Below are 18,506 nucleotides of genomic sequence, written 5' to 3' on the forward strand. Positions count from 1 at the left end.
GGCCTACATCCCCAGGATGGGGTAACCCAGGCCTGTGGCTTTCCCTGGATCAGGAGGTGCCTACAAGGCAGCTGGGCTCCAGTCACCTCCAAGGCACCATGGAAAAGGATGGGGGCAGGGCTAGGACATGGCAGAGAGCTAGCAATCTCAAGGGAACCCTCCTGGGAGCAGAAGCTTTGAGGGATAATGCCAAAGGTCAGCCAGAGCTCATAACCCACCCCAGGGAATGGCCAAGTACAGAGGTTCCCAGGACAGAGGGGATCTCACTACAAAAGGATGCCCATGGGAGCGGGTGGACAGGGAGCAGCCACGAGGGATCGACAAACAGCTCCCGATGAGTAAAAATCCTGTTCCCCTTCCCTGCCTACGTCTCCCTGCCCTGCCGCTGAAGACAAAAAGCCAGGGTGAATACCTGAGGGAAGGTAAACGGGCATCTTGCCACTGCTCAGAATGGCCCCACCTGTAAAAGGTCATTTCCAAGTCCCAGTCGCACCATCCCCAGGGTTTCCTCCTGCCCCTCCATATGTCCCCCCGCCCAATCCCCAAGCAAGCGCTGATCTGCCCTCGCCTCTGTAGAACAGTCTGCATCTTCTAGAGTGTTCTATAAATGGAATGAGACACTGTGTACTTCTTCTTTTCTGGCTTCTTTCGCTGTGCATAAATAATTATTTTGAGATGCACCCATGTTGTTAGGCGTATCGATAGTTCATTCCTTTTTAACCCCTTTTTATAACCGAGTATTATCCCACTGCAGATATACCACAATTTGTTCACTCATGTACTTTCTAGTGGGTATTGGGTTATGTTTAGTTTGGGGCTATCATGAACAAGGCTGTTAGGACTATTTCTCCAAGGCTTTAAAAAAAAAGGTTGGAAAGGATGGAATAATCCCTGCCCCATCCGCTCCCCAGACTCAAGCTGGGGAGAGGGACGAAGCATGTAAACTGGAGTTGATACTTTGGTTTGGACTGAAATGAACCTTCAGTAACAGATCTAATACCTGACAGTGTCCAGAAGGCGATGGGTTCTGTCAGGTGGAAGGTGCTTGTCCTGGGGAGAGATCTGTCCTAGGCAACAACGGGAAAAGTAAAGCTGCTTCCTGACTGGAATTTACAGACTCTGTCAAAGCAAGAAAGACCTGTCCGGTGCAGGAAAGCAGAGGAGCGATCTGTGAAGGGAGCAGCCGAGTCATGAGGCGGCAGCATCCAGGGCACGAAGGGAAGAGAATCTGAAGGGGGACGGCAGCCAGCCAGGGAACCTGACACACGCTCCACACCCAGCTGGCCACCCACAGCCTCAAACCACACCCACAACGCCCCTCCATGTTCAGTGCTCTCAAATCCACCAGTTCTGTTCTCACCCAGGAGGCCAGCTTCAGGGCCTCTGAGAGGCTGCCATAATCCTCCAATCAGCTCTCTAGAGCTGAAAAGCCCTGGAGGAAACAGACCTGGAGAGATGAAGCAATTTACCCAGCGCCACCCAGACAGGGCTAGGATAAGTGCTCCTGATCCCTGTTCCAGCACACCACCATCTCTGTAACACCGACTCTCCATTCAGAGACATCATTAAATGTATTCATGAAGTACGAGGGTCAGAATGATGATCCTAAAGGCAACGACCTGAAACATAAAAGCCACGATTGCAACACATGCATTTGGTGCCTGGTTATGGAAAGGACCACTGCTCTTCTCCAAGGCGCAGGTAACTAGAGAAAGGCCGTTAGGAAACTGTCCGCTCCTCTTCCAGGGAACACTCATCTGTGCAGAGGCGTGGGAGATTCTGGCCTAGGCAGTGACCAGCGCACTGGCTTCCTGGAGCCCCCGGGGCTTTCCACACTTCCATGCCAGGTACAAGCAACTCCGACATCAGTATTTTTCTCATGGTCTAGGTTTTTCTGACCTGGAACTGAACCATCCATTGAGGGTGGGCCTGAGGTTGCTGAAGGCTTAAACCCACAGAACTATGGTCTTCATGTCCAGGTGACAGCATGCTCCTCTGTGCAGCAGGAGGTCCTCGAAGCTCAGAAAGATCACACATGGCAGGGTGAGGAAGGATGGGGACACTCACCTACGTCAGCCAGACCTGCCCAGCCAACCCTGGCAACTGGTGGGGTGAAGTCTGTCTAACAAGACGACCCGGGCAGCTGAAATAGAGCTTAGGGGAAGTCTCCAGCCAGTCTGTGTTCACTAAGCTGGTTTTCTTACAGACTTTCTCTGCACTATCCACTAATTAGGATCCTGATCCAAATTTATCATTTTTTTAAACAACTTCATTTATTATTTCTGTTCATTAGAGCTGCATCTCTTCACTGTCACTGTTTAAACAGCTATTGCTGTTGTTTTTGTGTGACCTCCTCCTCCCAACTAGAGACAAGAGTGCACAGGGGTTAAGAGGATACCAAGGCCAGACATGCCCTGCAGGCAGTGCCAACCGTGGACATGCAAGTCGACCACCCTGCCGTGTCCACGCAACGGAATGATCACCGCTTCCAGGGTTGTGGTCAAGATTACATCACACAAGTCACGGAGAGTGAACATCTATTGAATGAACAGTAGAAGGATCACTCCAAATAATTAAAACTGCTTTTCTTTTCAGTTGCCTAGTTAGCAGAATTGAATATACAGATGTTAAATGTAGACATGATGTATCGCCACTGTATTTTTAAAGACGGCTGCTCATAGCAGCATTATTCAAATAATGCTATGGAAACACTCCAAGCATCCATCAATGAATGAGTGGCTAGGAAAAGTGTGGCACATACATTGGCGAAATATCCTTCAGCTTTAAAAGGGGGAATTCTGACCTGTGCTACGTACAACACGGACAAACCTTAACATCATGCTAAGTGAAACAGACAGACCCAAAAGGACAAATGCTACGTGATGACACTCATGAGGTGCCTAGAACAGTCACAGACATGGAGACAGAGAGTAGAAGGTGGTCACCAGGGACCAGAGAGGAGGATGGATGGGGATGTATTGATTAATGGGAACAGTTCCCGTTTTGCAAAATAAAAACAGCTCTGGGGGTGGACAGTGCTGGTGGCTGCACAACAATGTAAGTGTGCTTACTGCCACTCTACATAAAATGATTAAACTAGTAAATTTTGTGTTACGTATATTTTAGCATATTTTTTAAAAAGTATTAAACAAAAACTAGTTGCTTCAACCAAGTGCTAACAAAAAGATCTGAGCCGCTAGAGTTGCACACGGATTCTACTGTTAAGCCATTTTCTTTTAGATCAATTTGCGAAAATATACTTTCAGGCTTTATTATACTTTGATATTCAGGCTTTATTTTTAATGTTCCTGTTACTGTATCAACCAAATAATTTTACTCTGATAAATATAGGCCTGGTGCAACAAAATTATTAGCCCTGAAGCAAAAAATTTCTCCAGGAGAGTGTGTTTTTGATTTTATAATAAATCCAGAGGGAATAAAATTTGGTTACTAAAATATGCTATGTTTACATTTTCCACGTCAACTCCCCTCCCACAAAGAAAAGAGAAACACATGACTTCATATTTTTAGGCTTTTTGGTAGCATATTATATCTCCCTAACGATTTCACTTAGATGAAAGTACAAATGTACATCATTTTATAAACAAACACATATTATCCATAATAAGCAGAAGTCTTAGGTATGAAGAAAAGTGGAGCTAAGAAGAAAACTTACTAGAAAGATATGCAAACGAAGTCAGAAAAGCCATTAGAAACAATGCGAGAGAAATACAAGAACAGGAACTGCACCAGGAAAGCGTGCAGGGCGGGGACTTAGGAGGGAAAGAGAAAGCACGAAAAAGGGCACAGTTTCAGGCAGTACAACGTAAGCCCTCTAAATTCATTCCTAACACCCTATATTCGAGTCTGACGGAGTTTTTCTGTGAAGGGCCAGAGAGTAACTGTTTTGAGCCCTGGGGGCCGCGTGGCCTTCTGTGACAACTACTGAAATCCGCTGCAGTTGCTCGAATGTCGCCACGGGCAACACGTAAACAAGGGAGTGTGGCTGTTTCAACAAAACGTTGTTCACAAAAACGGGCAGCAGGCAGATCTGGGCCGAGGCAAGTGTGCCAAGCCCTGGTCTAGAGAAACACGATAAATAAATAAAAGGGCAATTTGGAGTAATGTATATGAACACGATGGCCCTACATACCACGGATTCCTACTCCTCGCCCCCGAGAACCAGATCCGGGAGCAGCATTGCCAGCGTCCCCTTCTTATGGAAGTTCTAACTGTCAGGGAGGAGCTGAGTGGCTCGTGATCTAAAGAGTTTCTAGTGGATTCCACTAAAGACGGGATGGTGGCCTACCTATATTTCTTAATACCCATAGGTGAGCTCACAGGAGTGAATTCCCACTCCAAGCACCCCTACATTCTTTCAGCTGATTATCAAGAATAAAGTCTAGGCCAGTAACTTCAAAGACACATCACTTCAGTAGAGGTGGGTTGTAGTCAAGATCCCCAAGGAATGTAAGAACGATCCATAAGATGGGAAGATAGCTAAAGGAGACATATTTTACTGTAGAAACAAGTAAACAATATACACCAAGAGCACATGGTGTGAGAAAGGAAGATGCGCAGCGCTCTCCCTACATGCTCACTGGTGGATGAGAGGACAGGTGACAGGACATGCCCCTCACCTCTGAGAGGCAGGGTCCCGAGTGTCACGACAGTCACATTATGCTTTGTGTTGTTCTGCCCTCGCATGTTTTTTTTTTTTTTTTTTACCAGAAGCATGTATAACTTTTAGTAATAAGACTTTTACATTGCAATTGCAGTTAAAAGGTTTATCATCACCATTATTAAGAGTCAACTGAATGCCGGTTTTTTTAAACAAGAAGACTATTCTCTCAAAGGACTTCTTTCATCAATGGAGGTCATCACAAAACAAGGATATTTACACACACAATCCATCAGACACAGCTTTTTGGGTAACATTTCGCTGTAGTACAATACCTCAGCTCCACCCATCCATTTAGGCTCATCAGGAAACTCAGCACACAAAACATCTTCTGACTGATCAGTCCCCAAGACATGGTAGCAGAGCTTTTGGTGGAGATTGCTGGATGTCTCCGTGCCTGAAGAAATTAAAACAGTGTACACTGAAAAGCAGTTTGCAGAAATATGGAATGGAGGAAATAAGATGATGTTCAGGTAGAGACCTTCCTATCTGGGAAGATGAGGAGCGAGGGGAAAAGAAAGAGGGACCACTGAACACAATAGGATCTTTGTGCAACTGAAGAGAACAGGTGTGTACAGGAAGCTAACAAGGAGAAAAGTGTCAATGTGACCAACAGGGGACTGGCAACTTCTAACCTGAGGAAGAGGTAGGATTACTGCAGTAGGAAAATTTTATAACCACCCAACATCGTTAAATAAAAAAATCCATTTTTCTGTGATCCCCTTGGGAATAGAACACATTTGTGAAGGACTGAGTGCAGTAATGGCCTTGGTTTTTCTCAGCTCCCTCTATCTGTTTCACTGCCCTTTGAAGAGGGGCGGCCAGCAGAACTCAGGGAAGTGACCGTATGAAAACAGCAAGCCTAGGCATCTGGGAGGTTGTGCCCCTCAGCTCTCCACACTGGGATCCTTCTGGGCTGCCGTGAGAGCTCTCCTGCTCAAGGATGAGAGACCATGTGTAGCTGAGCTGAGGCCCCACACATGTGAAAGACTCAAGCCAAGATTAGCCAGCTGACCTGCAGCTGACCACAGGTACATGAACTCAGTTGAGCCCGGAAAAATGGCCTGGTGAGCCCACAGACTCAAGCAACATAAACGGTCATTACTCCAAGCCACCAAGGTTTGGGGTGATCTGTTACACAACAAAGCTAACTGATACAACGTCCTGGAGGACTCTTGACTCTGGACCAACAACCTATGTTAAGGTTTAACTACGCTTTGAAAGTTGTATGAGTTACACTTCTATTTCATAACAAACGTGTGCCTTCATCTGAAGTCTTAACTTACCATCACTTTTCCCATCTTGCTGAGGGTAGGAGTTGTAGAACATTCCCTTCCCATCATGGGTCCAGGCCATACAGCTGAACTTGACCCTTTCAAGCACATCTGGAAGCTCTTTGGCACCATCGACTTTCATAAACTTGATCGTCACCCAGTCTGAGCCACTGGCACTCAGTCCATAGGCGAAATATTCGCCATCTTCACTGAATGCATAGCCTGTGGAACATGGGGGATTGATGGAGATGCCACTCCCAGCCCTGCTCCCCGCCCTCTGCGCTGCCGGACAGAACTCCCTGTCACGTGCCGGGGCGGCATGTGGAGGGAGAAAATCTGAGGGCCTTACAGGCGTTTTGCCTTAGGACCTTGGACAAGTCTTTGTTTCTTCATCTGTAAAATGAAGTATCAGATTCTATGACCATTAAGGTGCTTCCATTTTTTAAATTTCTATAATTCAATAGGCAGTTCAGTTAAAAGCAGAGTGTATCTCAGACTTTCAGCATATTTTATTTATATTCTAAAAAGGATTAGGGGGAAGAGAAATGAGGAGACTGCTTTTCCAGTAATGACTGAATTACGACACATCATGTAACAATGAAATTGGAGCCATTAGGTAATTTTTGGGATGGATTCCAAACTATCTGAGCTCCCTCTTTACGACCTCACTTTCTGAGCGGTGCTGGCCCTCAGGGATCATCGCCCACACTCTCTGACCGCCACAGGCCCAGGGCAGGTAAAGCCTGAGGGTCTGCAGCACGGGTCTCACGTGGGGCATCTTCCAGAAGCAACCCCAGGGCAGAGAAGCACCGCCACCCACGGACGGCGCAGCCGTGTGCAACTCTCCAGGGCTGGGAGAGAATGCTGTAATCAGTACAGAAGGTTTCCCGACGACAGTTTACGTGCTTACAGCAGCTTTGATAATTGTGAAGAGCAATAGATGTAGGATTTGGTACTGGCGTGGACACCAGAGATTTCCCCTTCTATAACGTTTGCTGAACTTTACTAGGGGGTCAAAAATTATCCTCAGAAACCCAACTATTTTGAGGTTTCCTCCTATTTTACATGAGACTTTTATCACTGGGAAATCTGTTTAAAATTTCAAAAAGCATATTTATTAATCACTTACAATCCCTATAAAATACCCATTATGTATACAATGGCAGAAAAGCATCTAAAAGATGGTGAGGAGAAATTACTCACTTTCCACTCTATATAACATTGTGGTGTTTAAAGTATTTACATATCATTAGAAATTTTTCAGGAAAATTTTAAATAAAACACTGTGATTTGAAATATATATATTTAAAATGGACAATGTCTATTATCAAAAGAATGTGAAGGGTGACCCATACTTTTACTTCCCCATGACACCAGTATCTAAACCTGAAGCCAGGTCCCATGTCTAATTTTCCTTCTCATCCATCAGAGCCTGTACATGGCAAAAATCCCACTAAAAGTTACTGGAATGAAGTATCAGAGCAAGAGAGGAGACCCTGTCACAATGGAGTCTTTCTGAACGAGTTGCGAGATAGACCCTTGTTAAAACTAAATGAATTCCCATACAAGGTATATTATTACATGGAACCAGTGTATAAAGTTCATTTAACTCCAAGCTCCAATTCATGGAGCAATGCCCCTATAAGCTGGCTGGCACCTGACTTTCAATACCAGCTGGTAAAGAATCATCATTTACACACAGGGCCTCTCTGGGGAGAGGGGGAGGTGGGACCACTGACTAACTAAACGCCTTTATCAAAGGGTCTTGCACAGGGTAATTCCCCTCTGGTTAGAGGGCTTCAGCGCCCCCACTGCTCAATTCTCTAGGACTGAGCCTACACCTGTGCTTTTTTTTTTTTTTAAATAAAACACAAGATGAAAATGAGCCGACTTCACTAGAAACATCTACAATGCTACTGAGATGTGGTTCTCCTAGCACACAATTACTGAACCAGAGAGCAGCAACCTTCCTGACCCTAAAACTAGTGCTACGGCACAAGCTGGGGGTAATCCAGATTTATGCCCGTGGAGAAGGTTATCTTAAGTGACATAAAGCAACTGCGGGCTAAACTTATTCAGCTTTTAAATTGTATCTTTAGGGGGCAGTTGTCCAAGTTTTACAAGAGTACATATTTTTTACTTTTAATTCTAACATACTGACATTTATCTAAATTTTAAAACTCTTTATCAGTTCGCCCCTCCCAAGGAACTAAATCTCATAAACATTCCTTCCTCTTTTATTTTTATAATGGAAACATGTTTTGTATAGCTTAAATTTCTTCTAGCCGAGGATCAACTTGTTTTCCAATCACAGGCCCTTCTCAGGGAGGTTACAGGAAGTGATGATGACGCGTCAGGACCCCAGGAGCCCTCGCAGCTAATCTGGGTCCAGCGAGGCATCCTCTAGCCCTGCCCTGGCCCTCAGAACAGGCGACTACTTGCACATTCTAAACACACTGAGCAAAAACCAGCTTTCCCGATGCTGTGTGTGCGTCTGCTCTGCAATGCGGTGCACGTTCTGGCCGGCATTTCAGAGGTGAGGTGGCCACACCAACTTCACATGAGGGTCCCGGGACTCTGGGGGCTCGGCTGGGGGGGCACGTACCTCGAAGCGCCACCGTGCCGTCGTCGGAGAGGACGTTGGGGTCCAGGAACACTCTGGCTTCATCTTCTAAGGAATCCTGTACATATAGTACTCGTTGATTCTGCAAACCTGAATTGTAAAAATAGAAATACCTGGGGGGCAGAGACAGTCTCTGTTTAGCTACAGAGTTTTCTACGTGTGGAATAAAAACAAATGCACACAAGCCAGAAGAAGAAAACCCACACATACACACAGGGACGCAACTGCAAACAGGCCGTGCCCAGGCCAGGGGATGAGGTGGACAGTCCTACCATCTCCCTGGACCTAGTGTATTATCTGAATTGCTTTACATATTCAAATTCTGCATCTTAGACAAATAGAAACAAACATTTTTATTGGCTAAAATTAATAGTAATACTCAAATAAAGCAGCAGGTTTTTTTTTTTCAATTGAGAAGAAAGCAGAGTTTCTAAAGCAAAGTGCAGGTTCCCCTCCCTAACCAGGCTGCTAGGTGGGGGCTGGCAGACTGTCAGGCTTGGGGGGCCACAGCTCTCCGTGGCCACGACACAACTCTGCAGTTGTGCAAGAGCAGCCCTGGACAGCACAGAAGTGAACGCACATGGCTCTGTGCCACTTAAACTTTATTCATAAAAACAGGCGGTGGCGGGGTGTGGCATGCAGAGTGTACTTTGCTGATCCTTGCCAGGGAGACAGGGGCTCCTAAGAAATTCTACAGCAAATTTTTGATGATACTTCCAAGGAGGGTTAAAAAACAACAAGAGCATGTTTATCTGAGTGTGAAAAAGAGAGGAACAAGAGAGCTGAATTACTAGGCTCTACTTCATGGACAATTTCCATTTTTGCATTATAAAAAGTATCTAATAAAATATTTTCAAGTACTATTAGCCAAAGATAATCTGCTTTATATGCAAACAGGCCTCTACTGTTGCCTGAGAGTTGGCCCATCTCCCCAGTTACTAACCACGGAAAACAAACCTTCTCAAGCTCCAGATTTCTTCCCAGGACATATCACCACTAAATTTCTTTTCTTCTGCCTTTTTTGGTGATTATGTTCGCTTTTCAAAAATTTATTTTTAATTATAGTTGATATCTACTACATTTCTTAATCTTTAGCTTAAGAATTTGGACAATAGACTGGAAGATACTACTCTTATATTTAAGCATAGAAATAAACAGATTTTATAATGAGTTAATTTGATAAACTGGTAAGTTATTTAGAATTCATTTTAAAATTTAAGAAAGCATTCAATCAGAAAAGTAAAGTAAAATAAAATGAAATGAAAGCAACCCCACGTACCGTTTTCCTTTCTTGAAGTGGCAGCTGTACTTGGGGTAGTCATACAGCTCAGTCATTCTCTCTTTGAATAAACCTCTGATAGGACACTGCTCAAGAAAGGGCACCGTGATCTTGTTCTGGGCCTCCACAAAAGCCTGCAGAAAAAATCCAAGTGGTCAGAGCAACCCGATATAAATTTCTCCATGAGAAACGTTATACTTTAACATGCCCTAGAGAGGTCTAGCAACTCCACTTCTGGGAATGTATCGTAAGAAGACAGAAGCCATGTGCTGAAGGGATGTCCGCACCCCCATGTCCACGGCAGCACTGTCTGTGACAGCCGGGGCGTGGAAGTGCCCCGAGTGTCCACTGATGGGTGGATGAAGAAAACATGACTTACGCGCACACACAATGGGATACATTCAGCCACAAAAGGAGGGGATGCTGCCGTTTGTGACAACACAATGGTGGACACAACGGGTGGACCTTCACTGCATTGTGCTAAGGGAAATTAGTCAGCGAGAAAGATCTCACTAATGTGTGGAATATTGGGGGGGAAAACACTCAAAGAGATCAGATTAGTGGAGAGGGGAGGCAGAGGTGAGGGGTGGCAGGGGACCTGGGTACAAGGGGTCAAAGGCACACACTTCCAGTTATAGAGCAAATAAGCGTCACGGAGCGCTAAGGATGTGCGGACCAACACAATGACTTGCGTTAACACCACCATGTGACGTGTATGAAGTTCCTAAGAGAGTGAACCCTGAGTTCCCACCACAAAAAATATATTTTCCTTGTTTCCATACCAGATGATACTTGTTAATTAAACTTAATACAATAATCTTTTCACAATATACATGTAAGTCAAATCATTATGCAGTACACCTTAAACTTATACAATTTTGTATGCCAATTATATCTCAAATAAAACTGGAGAAAAAAGACTTCAAAACATATCTGTGAATGCGTGTTTTCTCTCAGCAAATAATAATAACTAATATTTACATGGCACGAACTATATACCAGGCAAGCGTTAACTCATTTGAAACTCACAATCGAAGGTTCTTTAGTTTGGTCAACTTTATGGACAGGGAAACCGCGTCTCAGAGCAGTTACACAGGTGCCCAACGTCAGGCAGCCAGGAGACGGCCCAGCTGGCCCTGTGAACCTCTGCTCTGAAGGCACACACCACGCTGCTGCGCAGATCACACCCGGCCAGCGAAGTACTGCACCAAGGCTCCGGGCTGCTGGGGCAGTAGCCGGTGATCCCAAACGTCAGAGTTGAAGAAATACAGTTAGAGATGCATAGGCACTATTTTATTAATTCTGATATTGACTTACTGTCTTTCCAAGAGCTACTACCTTGTCAACTCCAGAGAACTTCCCTAAAATTTGAAACTGGAGAATAATTTTAAAAATTGGGAAAAAGGTGGCACTGAATATGTACAACGAATGGTTTATATGAAGGGTGGGAGGCAGCCTGCAGGCAGCCACAAGACCTGGCCACAAAGGCGGAGCCGGGAGTTTTTACAACACATCACTTGTAGCCGAGCATACCCTCTGTATAACTAAGCAGTTAGAAAGTTACAAACTAGCTTTTGATTTTTAGTTACAAAATTGACACACAGTTGCAAAGCCACTCAGGCGCAGCATTTTGGAGATCACTAAGGGAGTGTGGGAGCACTACCTGACTTCATGGGCACGGGGGAAGGAAACGCCATGCTTACTTGGCAGACACAGAAATAAAGATATGCCATATTGCAGTCACTGGTCAAGGTCATGCAGTGAATTAGCAATAGCTCTGAAGACAGAGTTACTTTATTCCAATCACTGTAACCATCACTGAGGCAGACTCCAGGTCCAATACTGGATGTGGAGAGAAAGTAAACGCATGGAGGTAGGGAAGGCAGGGAACCTGGACCTCCTATGATTTCCTCCTGCTTTGGCTGGGCAGGACAGGCACCTCGAGATGCTGGAGCACCAACAAGGATTTAGTAGGAACCTAGTGTGCTTCAGCACGGGTTCCGGTGTTGGTGATGGAGGGGTGGCAAGCCCATGGCTGTGGCTGATAGCCTTCCCGTCCCTGTTCCTGGGCGCCAGATGTGGCGGGCCCTGGCCATCAGAGTCTGTCTGTTGTGGCTGATGGTAAGAATGAATGCACAGGCGACAACAATCCTGTGGAGAAAAGGGGGACAGCACCTATGACCGCCTAGTCACTCCCTTAAGAGGGGAGCACCCCAACCCTAGACAGGCTTTTATTGTTTTCCTGGGGTTTTACATCAGAGAAAGATTTATTATCTATTACACAGAATATTATTGTCTACATTTTAGGTACAATAACTCACACAGGCTTTGGAAATTACCTTGAAGATAGACAATACATATTTGTTGTTTTAGACCAGGGTGATGGAGTTTTAGCAAGAGAAAGCCATAACAATCTGTATGCATTTTCTAGGCCTGACTCCCCTGGGAAAACTCAGTTTGAAGGTCTGGCTTCTGCCTACCATTTCGCTTCTGTAGGTTTTCCATACAGAGCTGAGTGACATTTACCAGGCCATAACAAACTGGTCCCCTACACATGACCAGCTCCCAGTCACTGTGGAGCTAACACTGTACCGGGGAAGACAAAATTCAAGCCAGAGGGATAGAGAGTGGCTAGCCCTAAGGACACGTTCAGGGTCATCACGGAGAGATACTGCTACTCAGAGTAGCATCCACAACTGTGCTGGTCCTGAATGACTCCCGACCAGCCCAGGACGAGATGAGAACCTGAGGGGGAGTGCCGTAAGTCACATGACCCTGCCGAGTTGTCTGTTACATTTCACAAAAATATCAACCCATAGGTTTCAGAAATTTAAAAACTGGTGACCCACCATCCATCCTGGGAAGCAGTGGGAAGGAGGACAGTTACTTACCCAGGCAGAAGCCAGATCATGGGGCCCCTCCCAGGCAGCTATGAAGTTTGAATCTGTGTTCTAAGTGCAAGCAAGCTACGATTAGTTAAGGAGATGCATAGTTATACAATCTGGTTTGCTTTGGGTGAAAAAAAAACTTCAGGGGAGCAAAAGTGAAAAACAAGGAGGTCAGTAAGAAAGCTGGGGCAGGAGTCTAGTGAGAGACGAGGCCACATGGCATGGCTGGTCCCTAAAAGGAATGGAAATGGCCATTGTAACAGGAGAGGGATGGAGAAAACAGCACTGTGCACGTGACGGGGCGGGGGGGAGGGGGGTGGTTGGATGGCTGTTTCCCAGAAAGGACTCACCAGGACATTCTAGCTACTTCGGGCTCCTACCCTGAGACCCCGGCACGCCGAGGGCCTTGGCCGGCCCCTCCCCTTCCATGGGTGGGAGCTCTAAGGAGGGGGCCCCTCAGACCTCAGTTCTCCATCCTGATTTGTGTGTGTAGGTGGCTGCATCTAGGCCTGATCCTGGCTCTAGGAAGGCCGTGGAGGGTCCAAGAGCCACAGACTGCTCGGTCTGTGTTCCTCGGAAAGGTGGAATTGTGCTCTCCGACCACATTTCTATCTGCTTTGCTTCTTCCAGATGTTTCATGGTATAATCTCAACTGCCACAACGGAATCCATCTCAGGTTAAGGCAGATATGTGGGCTCTTCATGTTTAAAATGTCCATAACACTGTAATGCCACCAAATAACTAAATAATTCTAGGATTATTGCATCCGATTTTGTCACTTCCCACCCACAAATGTTACTCAATTACTTTTAATAGAGCAATATTTAAAGACTGCACCTTTTTGAGTCAAATACCTCAATGCAGAATGAGTGTTCAAATTCCTTAAAGTCTGAAGTTCTTTCATAATACAAGTATACATCTTTCCAACTGAGCAAGTCCTGGTCATGAAGGAGCTTTGTGAAATTTAGGGTTCCACAGAATTCCAATAAAATTTCTGATATTTTAACCAGAAAAACACCTTCTTGCTCCTGTATGGACTTACTAGCCTGCTTCTTGGTTGAAAAATCAGAACACATTTGGGGGAAAGAGGAAAGGTGTAAGGATAAATGGAAAAACCAGGAGGAAGGAAGCTCTTTGTTCTTCAGGCGATTCAGCACTGAAGTCACACTCCAGGACGTTACAAAATAACTGAAACCTGAAAGCCCATTAACGACCCCTGCAGCTAAGCCTCTAAAGAGAGTCAACAGTTTAGATTTTAGAGCTATCGATGAATCTGAACATATTGTCCTAACAAGAGCTGTTCAAAACAAACAAACAAAAAACCCTGTTCACACACCATTTGGCCTTGACCGTGAGAAGAGACGAGACTCTCACTTACGCAGGATGAATGTATTCCAGAGTCGCTGCACCACGTTGTGCACGGAGTTAGCGTGCTGTCCCGCACACACAGAACTTCAGGGGGCAAAGGGCCACCCAGAGTGAGAGCCGGACAGCCCTTTACCTGAAGTGTCTTCAGGAAGAATCTTCCAGGGTGTCCTCATCTGTGTGTATTTTAACCCACAAAATACCTCAAGGCCTTTTACAGGTACAACTCTTACATACATGAATTAAAATGATGCACACTTATTCAATAGATATAAATACACCCAAAAGGGCACAATTACACAACATGGGATTAAAAACTAAGGATACAAATAAGTGCTACAGGAGAACAAGTGAAGGCGTGGGGTTGGCTGGGGAAGCCCTGCACGAGCAGGACGGAGCGCCAGTCTTGCCAAATACAACACCAATGAAAACTTGGGGTAGGGCTATCTGTGCCCCTCAGATTTTGAGGAGTTTCTGCTGCAAATTACAAATACGTGTGCGTGGTTATGCATGTGTGTGTTTGTGTGTGTGTAGGATGATCTTGTATCAGAGGTGGAGAAAGGCATTGGTGTCACAGCATAACCTGGCAGAACACCGGATGCCAGCCGTATGAGAAGGGCTGCACGCACCCTGGTGGCCAGACAGGGAAGTACACTTGGATCCCCTGCACTGAAGTTTAGCAGAGTCTGGAATTGACCCTCCAAAGGCAGGGATCAGCCCATAAAAAAGAAGTCAAAAGGTGGCCACGCTCATCCCTGAGGACCCAGGGCCAGGAGGGCTAACCAGTCACATTAAACAAACAAACAAGCAAACAAACAAACAAACTTGGAGGTGGGTCATGCCAAACAGAAAATCATTGACAGATGCAGCTGCTTTAGGGAACATGTTGACAAATTGGGACTGTAAATGGAATAGTGTACTTAATGAGACTATGTGAGGCCTCTATACTTAAGAGAAAAGAATGCCCCTATTTTCCAGCACTCACTGAATATTTATAAAAATTAGCATATACCATACAACAAAGGAATCTCTAAAGCCCAAGATGTAATGTGACCACAAATGTCATTAACCTCAACTAAGTGAGGCGCCTCTCTCCTCCTGTCCTCACAAACCCCCAACACATTCCTAAAGTGGAGAAATATCTAATTCGATCTCTGAGATCCCCAAATCCACTGGGCTTGTCTTTTAACATTAAAACTCCAGAGTGGGTTCATTTCTTCCCTCTGAGAACATCTGTTCTCTGGTAAGGAAAGCTCCTCAGGAGCTCCCAGTCTGCACATACTTAGCAGACCAGGTGGAGCCTTCCAGAAGCCCTCCCACGTCCCTTTCCCCCTTTTTGCCTGTCCCCATGTGAGCACTTCACTTCCCTCATGGGGGCAAGTTACTGCCAACCACAAGGAAGCAGAAACACACATTTTTGACCCGAGATTCAAGCTTCTTCTCAAATCTAGTCATTAGCAGAGAGCTCATTCATAACTGAAATTTTAGCCCCATCTAGCTCAGTTCTGAGGTGTACACACTCCTGACGAGAAAGCTGGCAAGGAGAGAGGTGATTTGCACCCCAAATCCAAACCTAACTTAAACCCTGATCATGAAGAAGTTAAACACACATCCTCTCTTGAATAAGTCTTGTATCAATGGGGCAATCCAAATTAGAACAGGAATATTTAGGAAAAAAGACAAGACCACTAAGAAATAAAATTCACGAGGGGCATTCTGACTGGTGTGGCTCAGTCGGTTGGGCATCATCCTGCAAAGAGAAAAGTCGATGGTTCCATTCCCAGTCACGACACAGGCCTGAGTCATGGGTTAAGTCCCCAGTTGGGGTGTGTGCAACAAGCAGCAGAATCAATGTTTGTCTCCCTCCCTTCCCCTCTCTCTAAAAATAAAATATAAGTATTTACAAAACAAAGAAAACAAAGTCCATAGGGTATGGTAAAAATGCTCAAAGTTGACATTTGGTTTTTTTGTGACCTTTGGGAAGCCCCTCCCACTGACAGCATCGGGGATGGGATCTCTGCTGGCTGGCAGCACTGCCTTGCCCCAGGCCTGGGGCTGATCTGTGCAGGATGAGGCTGGTAGCCGGTCTAGAGGCTTGTTAACATGACTCCCACACACAGGGTAGCTGACCTGGTCTGGTCCCACAGCGCTGGATTCCAAAGTGCACAGTGCACCGGGCAGGCGATATACTGAAGGACAGTGATCACACTGTGATTGATACAGTACCTGTGGCCCCAGTGAGGTGCTCAGTGTCACCCTCCCACAAAAACAGAAAACAAGGAAAAACAAAAGCTGGGTCTAGAAAGCGACAGTTATGCTGCAAGAAAGTTTCGGGTTCACCCTCTCTCTCCATCAGACTTTACCATTCCCGGTACTGGTAGGTCATCTGCCACAGATGACGTTACTGATACCTCTACGCGTATTCTAACTACGTTAACTGCTTTCTACACCTTTTATATGAGTACGCCCTGTCCACTTTCACAAGCAGAGTGTTTAAGAATCCAGGCTAAGCGAGCAGAATCCTTTGCAGGGACAGAGAAGAACACTGGGAACTACAAGTCTTTATGTTCCTTGCTTAACCTGTGAAACCTACAGAGAGCCAAGGCCCATCTTCCCTACCACACAGCAGAGGCTGCTGGGAAATAATCAGAAAAAGCAGATGACCTAAGAGACAAAGAGAGACAGCTACCCAGAAATATCATGTGCACTCCTGGCTCAGGCGGAACCGCAGGCACACATACCCCGGTCATCGGTTATGTGAGCTGCTCAGCTTTTTTATGAGCTCGTGGGAGCTGGGTTCAGGCACGGCTCGCCAGGAGGCCTGCAGTGCGCCTGCGAGCAAGGTGAGCTTGGGGGCGCTCAAGCAGTCTGGGAGAGGGCTGACTGGGGAAGCCTCAAAAAGGTGTTTTATCAGTAAATAAGAAATAGTAAAATTAAGCTAAATGTTCAAAAAAGGTTTTAAAATAACAATAGAAAAAATAATGAACTAGAGAAACAAAGGAGTATAATTTCTAAGTGCTACAAATGATGCTTTTTAGAAAAAAGAAGAAGAAAATCGCACATTCTACCAAAACTCTGGCTAAACTAACCAAAAAGGGGAAAGAAGTTACAGATAACTCAAAATTAGAAACAATGAAGAATGTAACCACAGACAGGGAGAGTAAGTTCTCTTATAATGAAGAAATATTACACATATCCCCATGCTAATAAATTTTAAAATCCCAACAATACAGACCATTTTCTAGGAAATACAAATGACCCAAGTGGTCCAAAAAGAAAAATTATTGGAACAGAGCAATAACCACAAGGTAAGTGGAGGAAAACAGCCCACAACGGGAATAAAAGCGTTCTCCCTAGACAGCTCTACAGACACGGGCCTTCAATTTTTCAGCAGAAAATTTTCCATGCTATGTGAACCATTCAATGATAAACGCAACGGCCAACACTTAGTAGGCCCTTACTGTGCCTGCCATTGCGCCGCATCTTCCCAAACCACCACCACTTAATTTTCAGTACTGCCATACAGTCGCCTCCAAATTACAAGTCGGAAAACCGAAACCCAGAAAGGTTAAACAACATGACCAACGTCCCACATCTGGCAAAACTGTAAAGTGGAGATTCAAGCCTGTCTTTCTGGGGCTAAAGCTGCTCCTTTAATGACAATTCACCATCGCCTTCCCACGATCAGGCTCCGTACTCTCTGAGGGTTCTCATCGGTTTCTGGGGGAGGCAGGTAGAAAGAAAACTGTGGAAGCGGGGAGACAACTCAGGAAGCGGTGGACCATCTACCGCAGTGCCGATGCAGGCCTCAACAAGGACGACGTCCGCAGAGATAAAACAAAGGGGAAGTATGAGCTTTTACGGGGTCAGAACTGGCACTCCAAAGAATCTCGGGTATGAGTAGAGATCCCACTCACACAGTCAGGGCGCCATGCGACACTACATAGAAGAGTCCCAGACGCCCTTACTGGGTCATATGCCTTGGTTTCCCCAAGGAGAAAAATTAGAGCCGTCCCGCCAATTTATAAAGACTCTGTAAACAACAGTGAGGAGTCTGCCAAAACATCGGCTCCTTGAAAGTGGGCCAATAATGACCAAAGGTGTTATTATCTTTCCCTAATTGTGTCTATCTAAGCATTCTCCAGGGCAGTTTTCCCAAGCTTCCTGGACCTTAAGAATTAATTACCTGGTGAGGTGCGTGGGAGTCAGGGACTCCTACTGAAATCAGACGCTCCAGAGGCAGAGCTTGGAAAGGTTTAACAAGCGCCCGGGTGATTTTTAGGCCCCTGGACGTGGCAGAATGGGGTGGGGGATGGGTGTTAGAGACCTAATTGTAGAGGACGAACAGAAAAGAAGAGCTTGGGAGAAGTCAGACTTACCTTATTTCTTTAATGGT

General features: G+C 45.6%; 1 protein-coding gene across 1 annotated transcript in view; it reads right to left on the reverse strand.

Annotated features, from left to right (window-relative positions):
- PREP (prolyl endopeptidase) overlaps positions 1 to 18,506 on the reverse strand; it is a 100,874-nt gene that overhangs the window by 68,256 nt on the left and 14,112 nt on the right. Inside the window, exons 3-6 of the mRNA XM_037064957.1 lie at positions 9,858 to 9,991; positions 8,561 to 8,691; positions 5,968 to 6,177; positions 4,957 to 5,078 (exon numbers count right to left, since the gene is read on the reverse strand). Coding sequence (XP_036920852.1) covers positions 4,957 to 5,078; positions 5,968 to 6,177; positions 8,561 to 8,691; positions 9,858 to 9,991 — 597 coding nt within the window. The remainder of the gene's footprint in view (positions 1 to 4,956; positions 5,079 to 5,967; positions 6,178 to 8,560; positions 8,692 to 9,857; positions 9,992 to 18,506) is intronic.

The sequence above is a fragment of the Sturnira hondurensis genome, unplaced genomic scaffold (genome assembly GCF_014824575.4).
Source record: "Sturnira hondurensis isolate 20B ecotype Veracruz unplaced genomic scaffold, ASM1482457v3 Scaffold0015596, whole genome shotgun sequence".
Lineage (NCBI taxonomy): Eukaryota > Metazoa > Chordata > Mammalia > Chiroptera > Phyllostomidae > Sturnira > Sturnira hondurensis.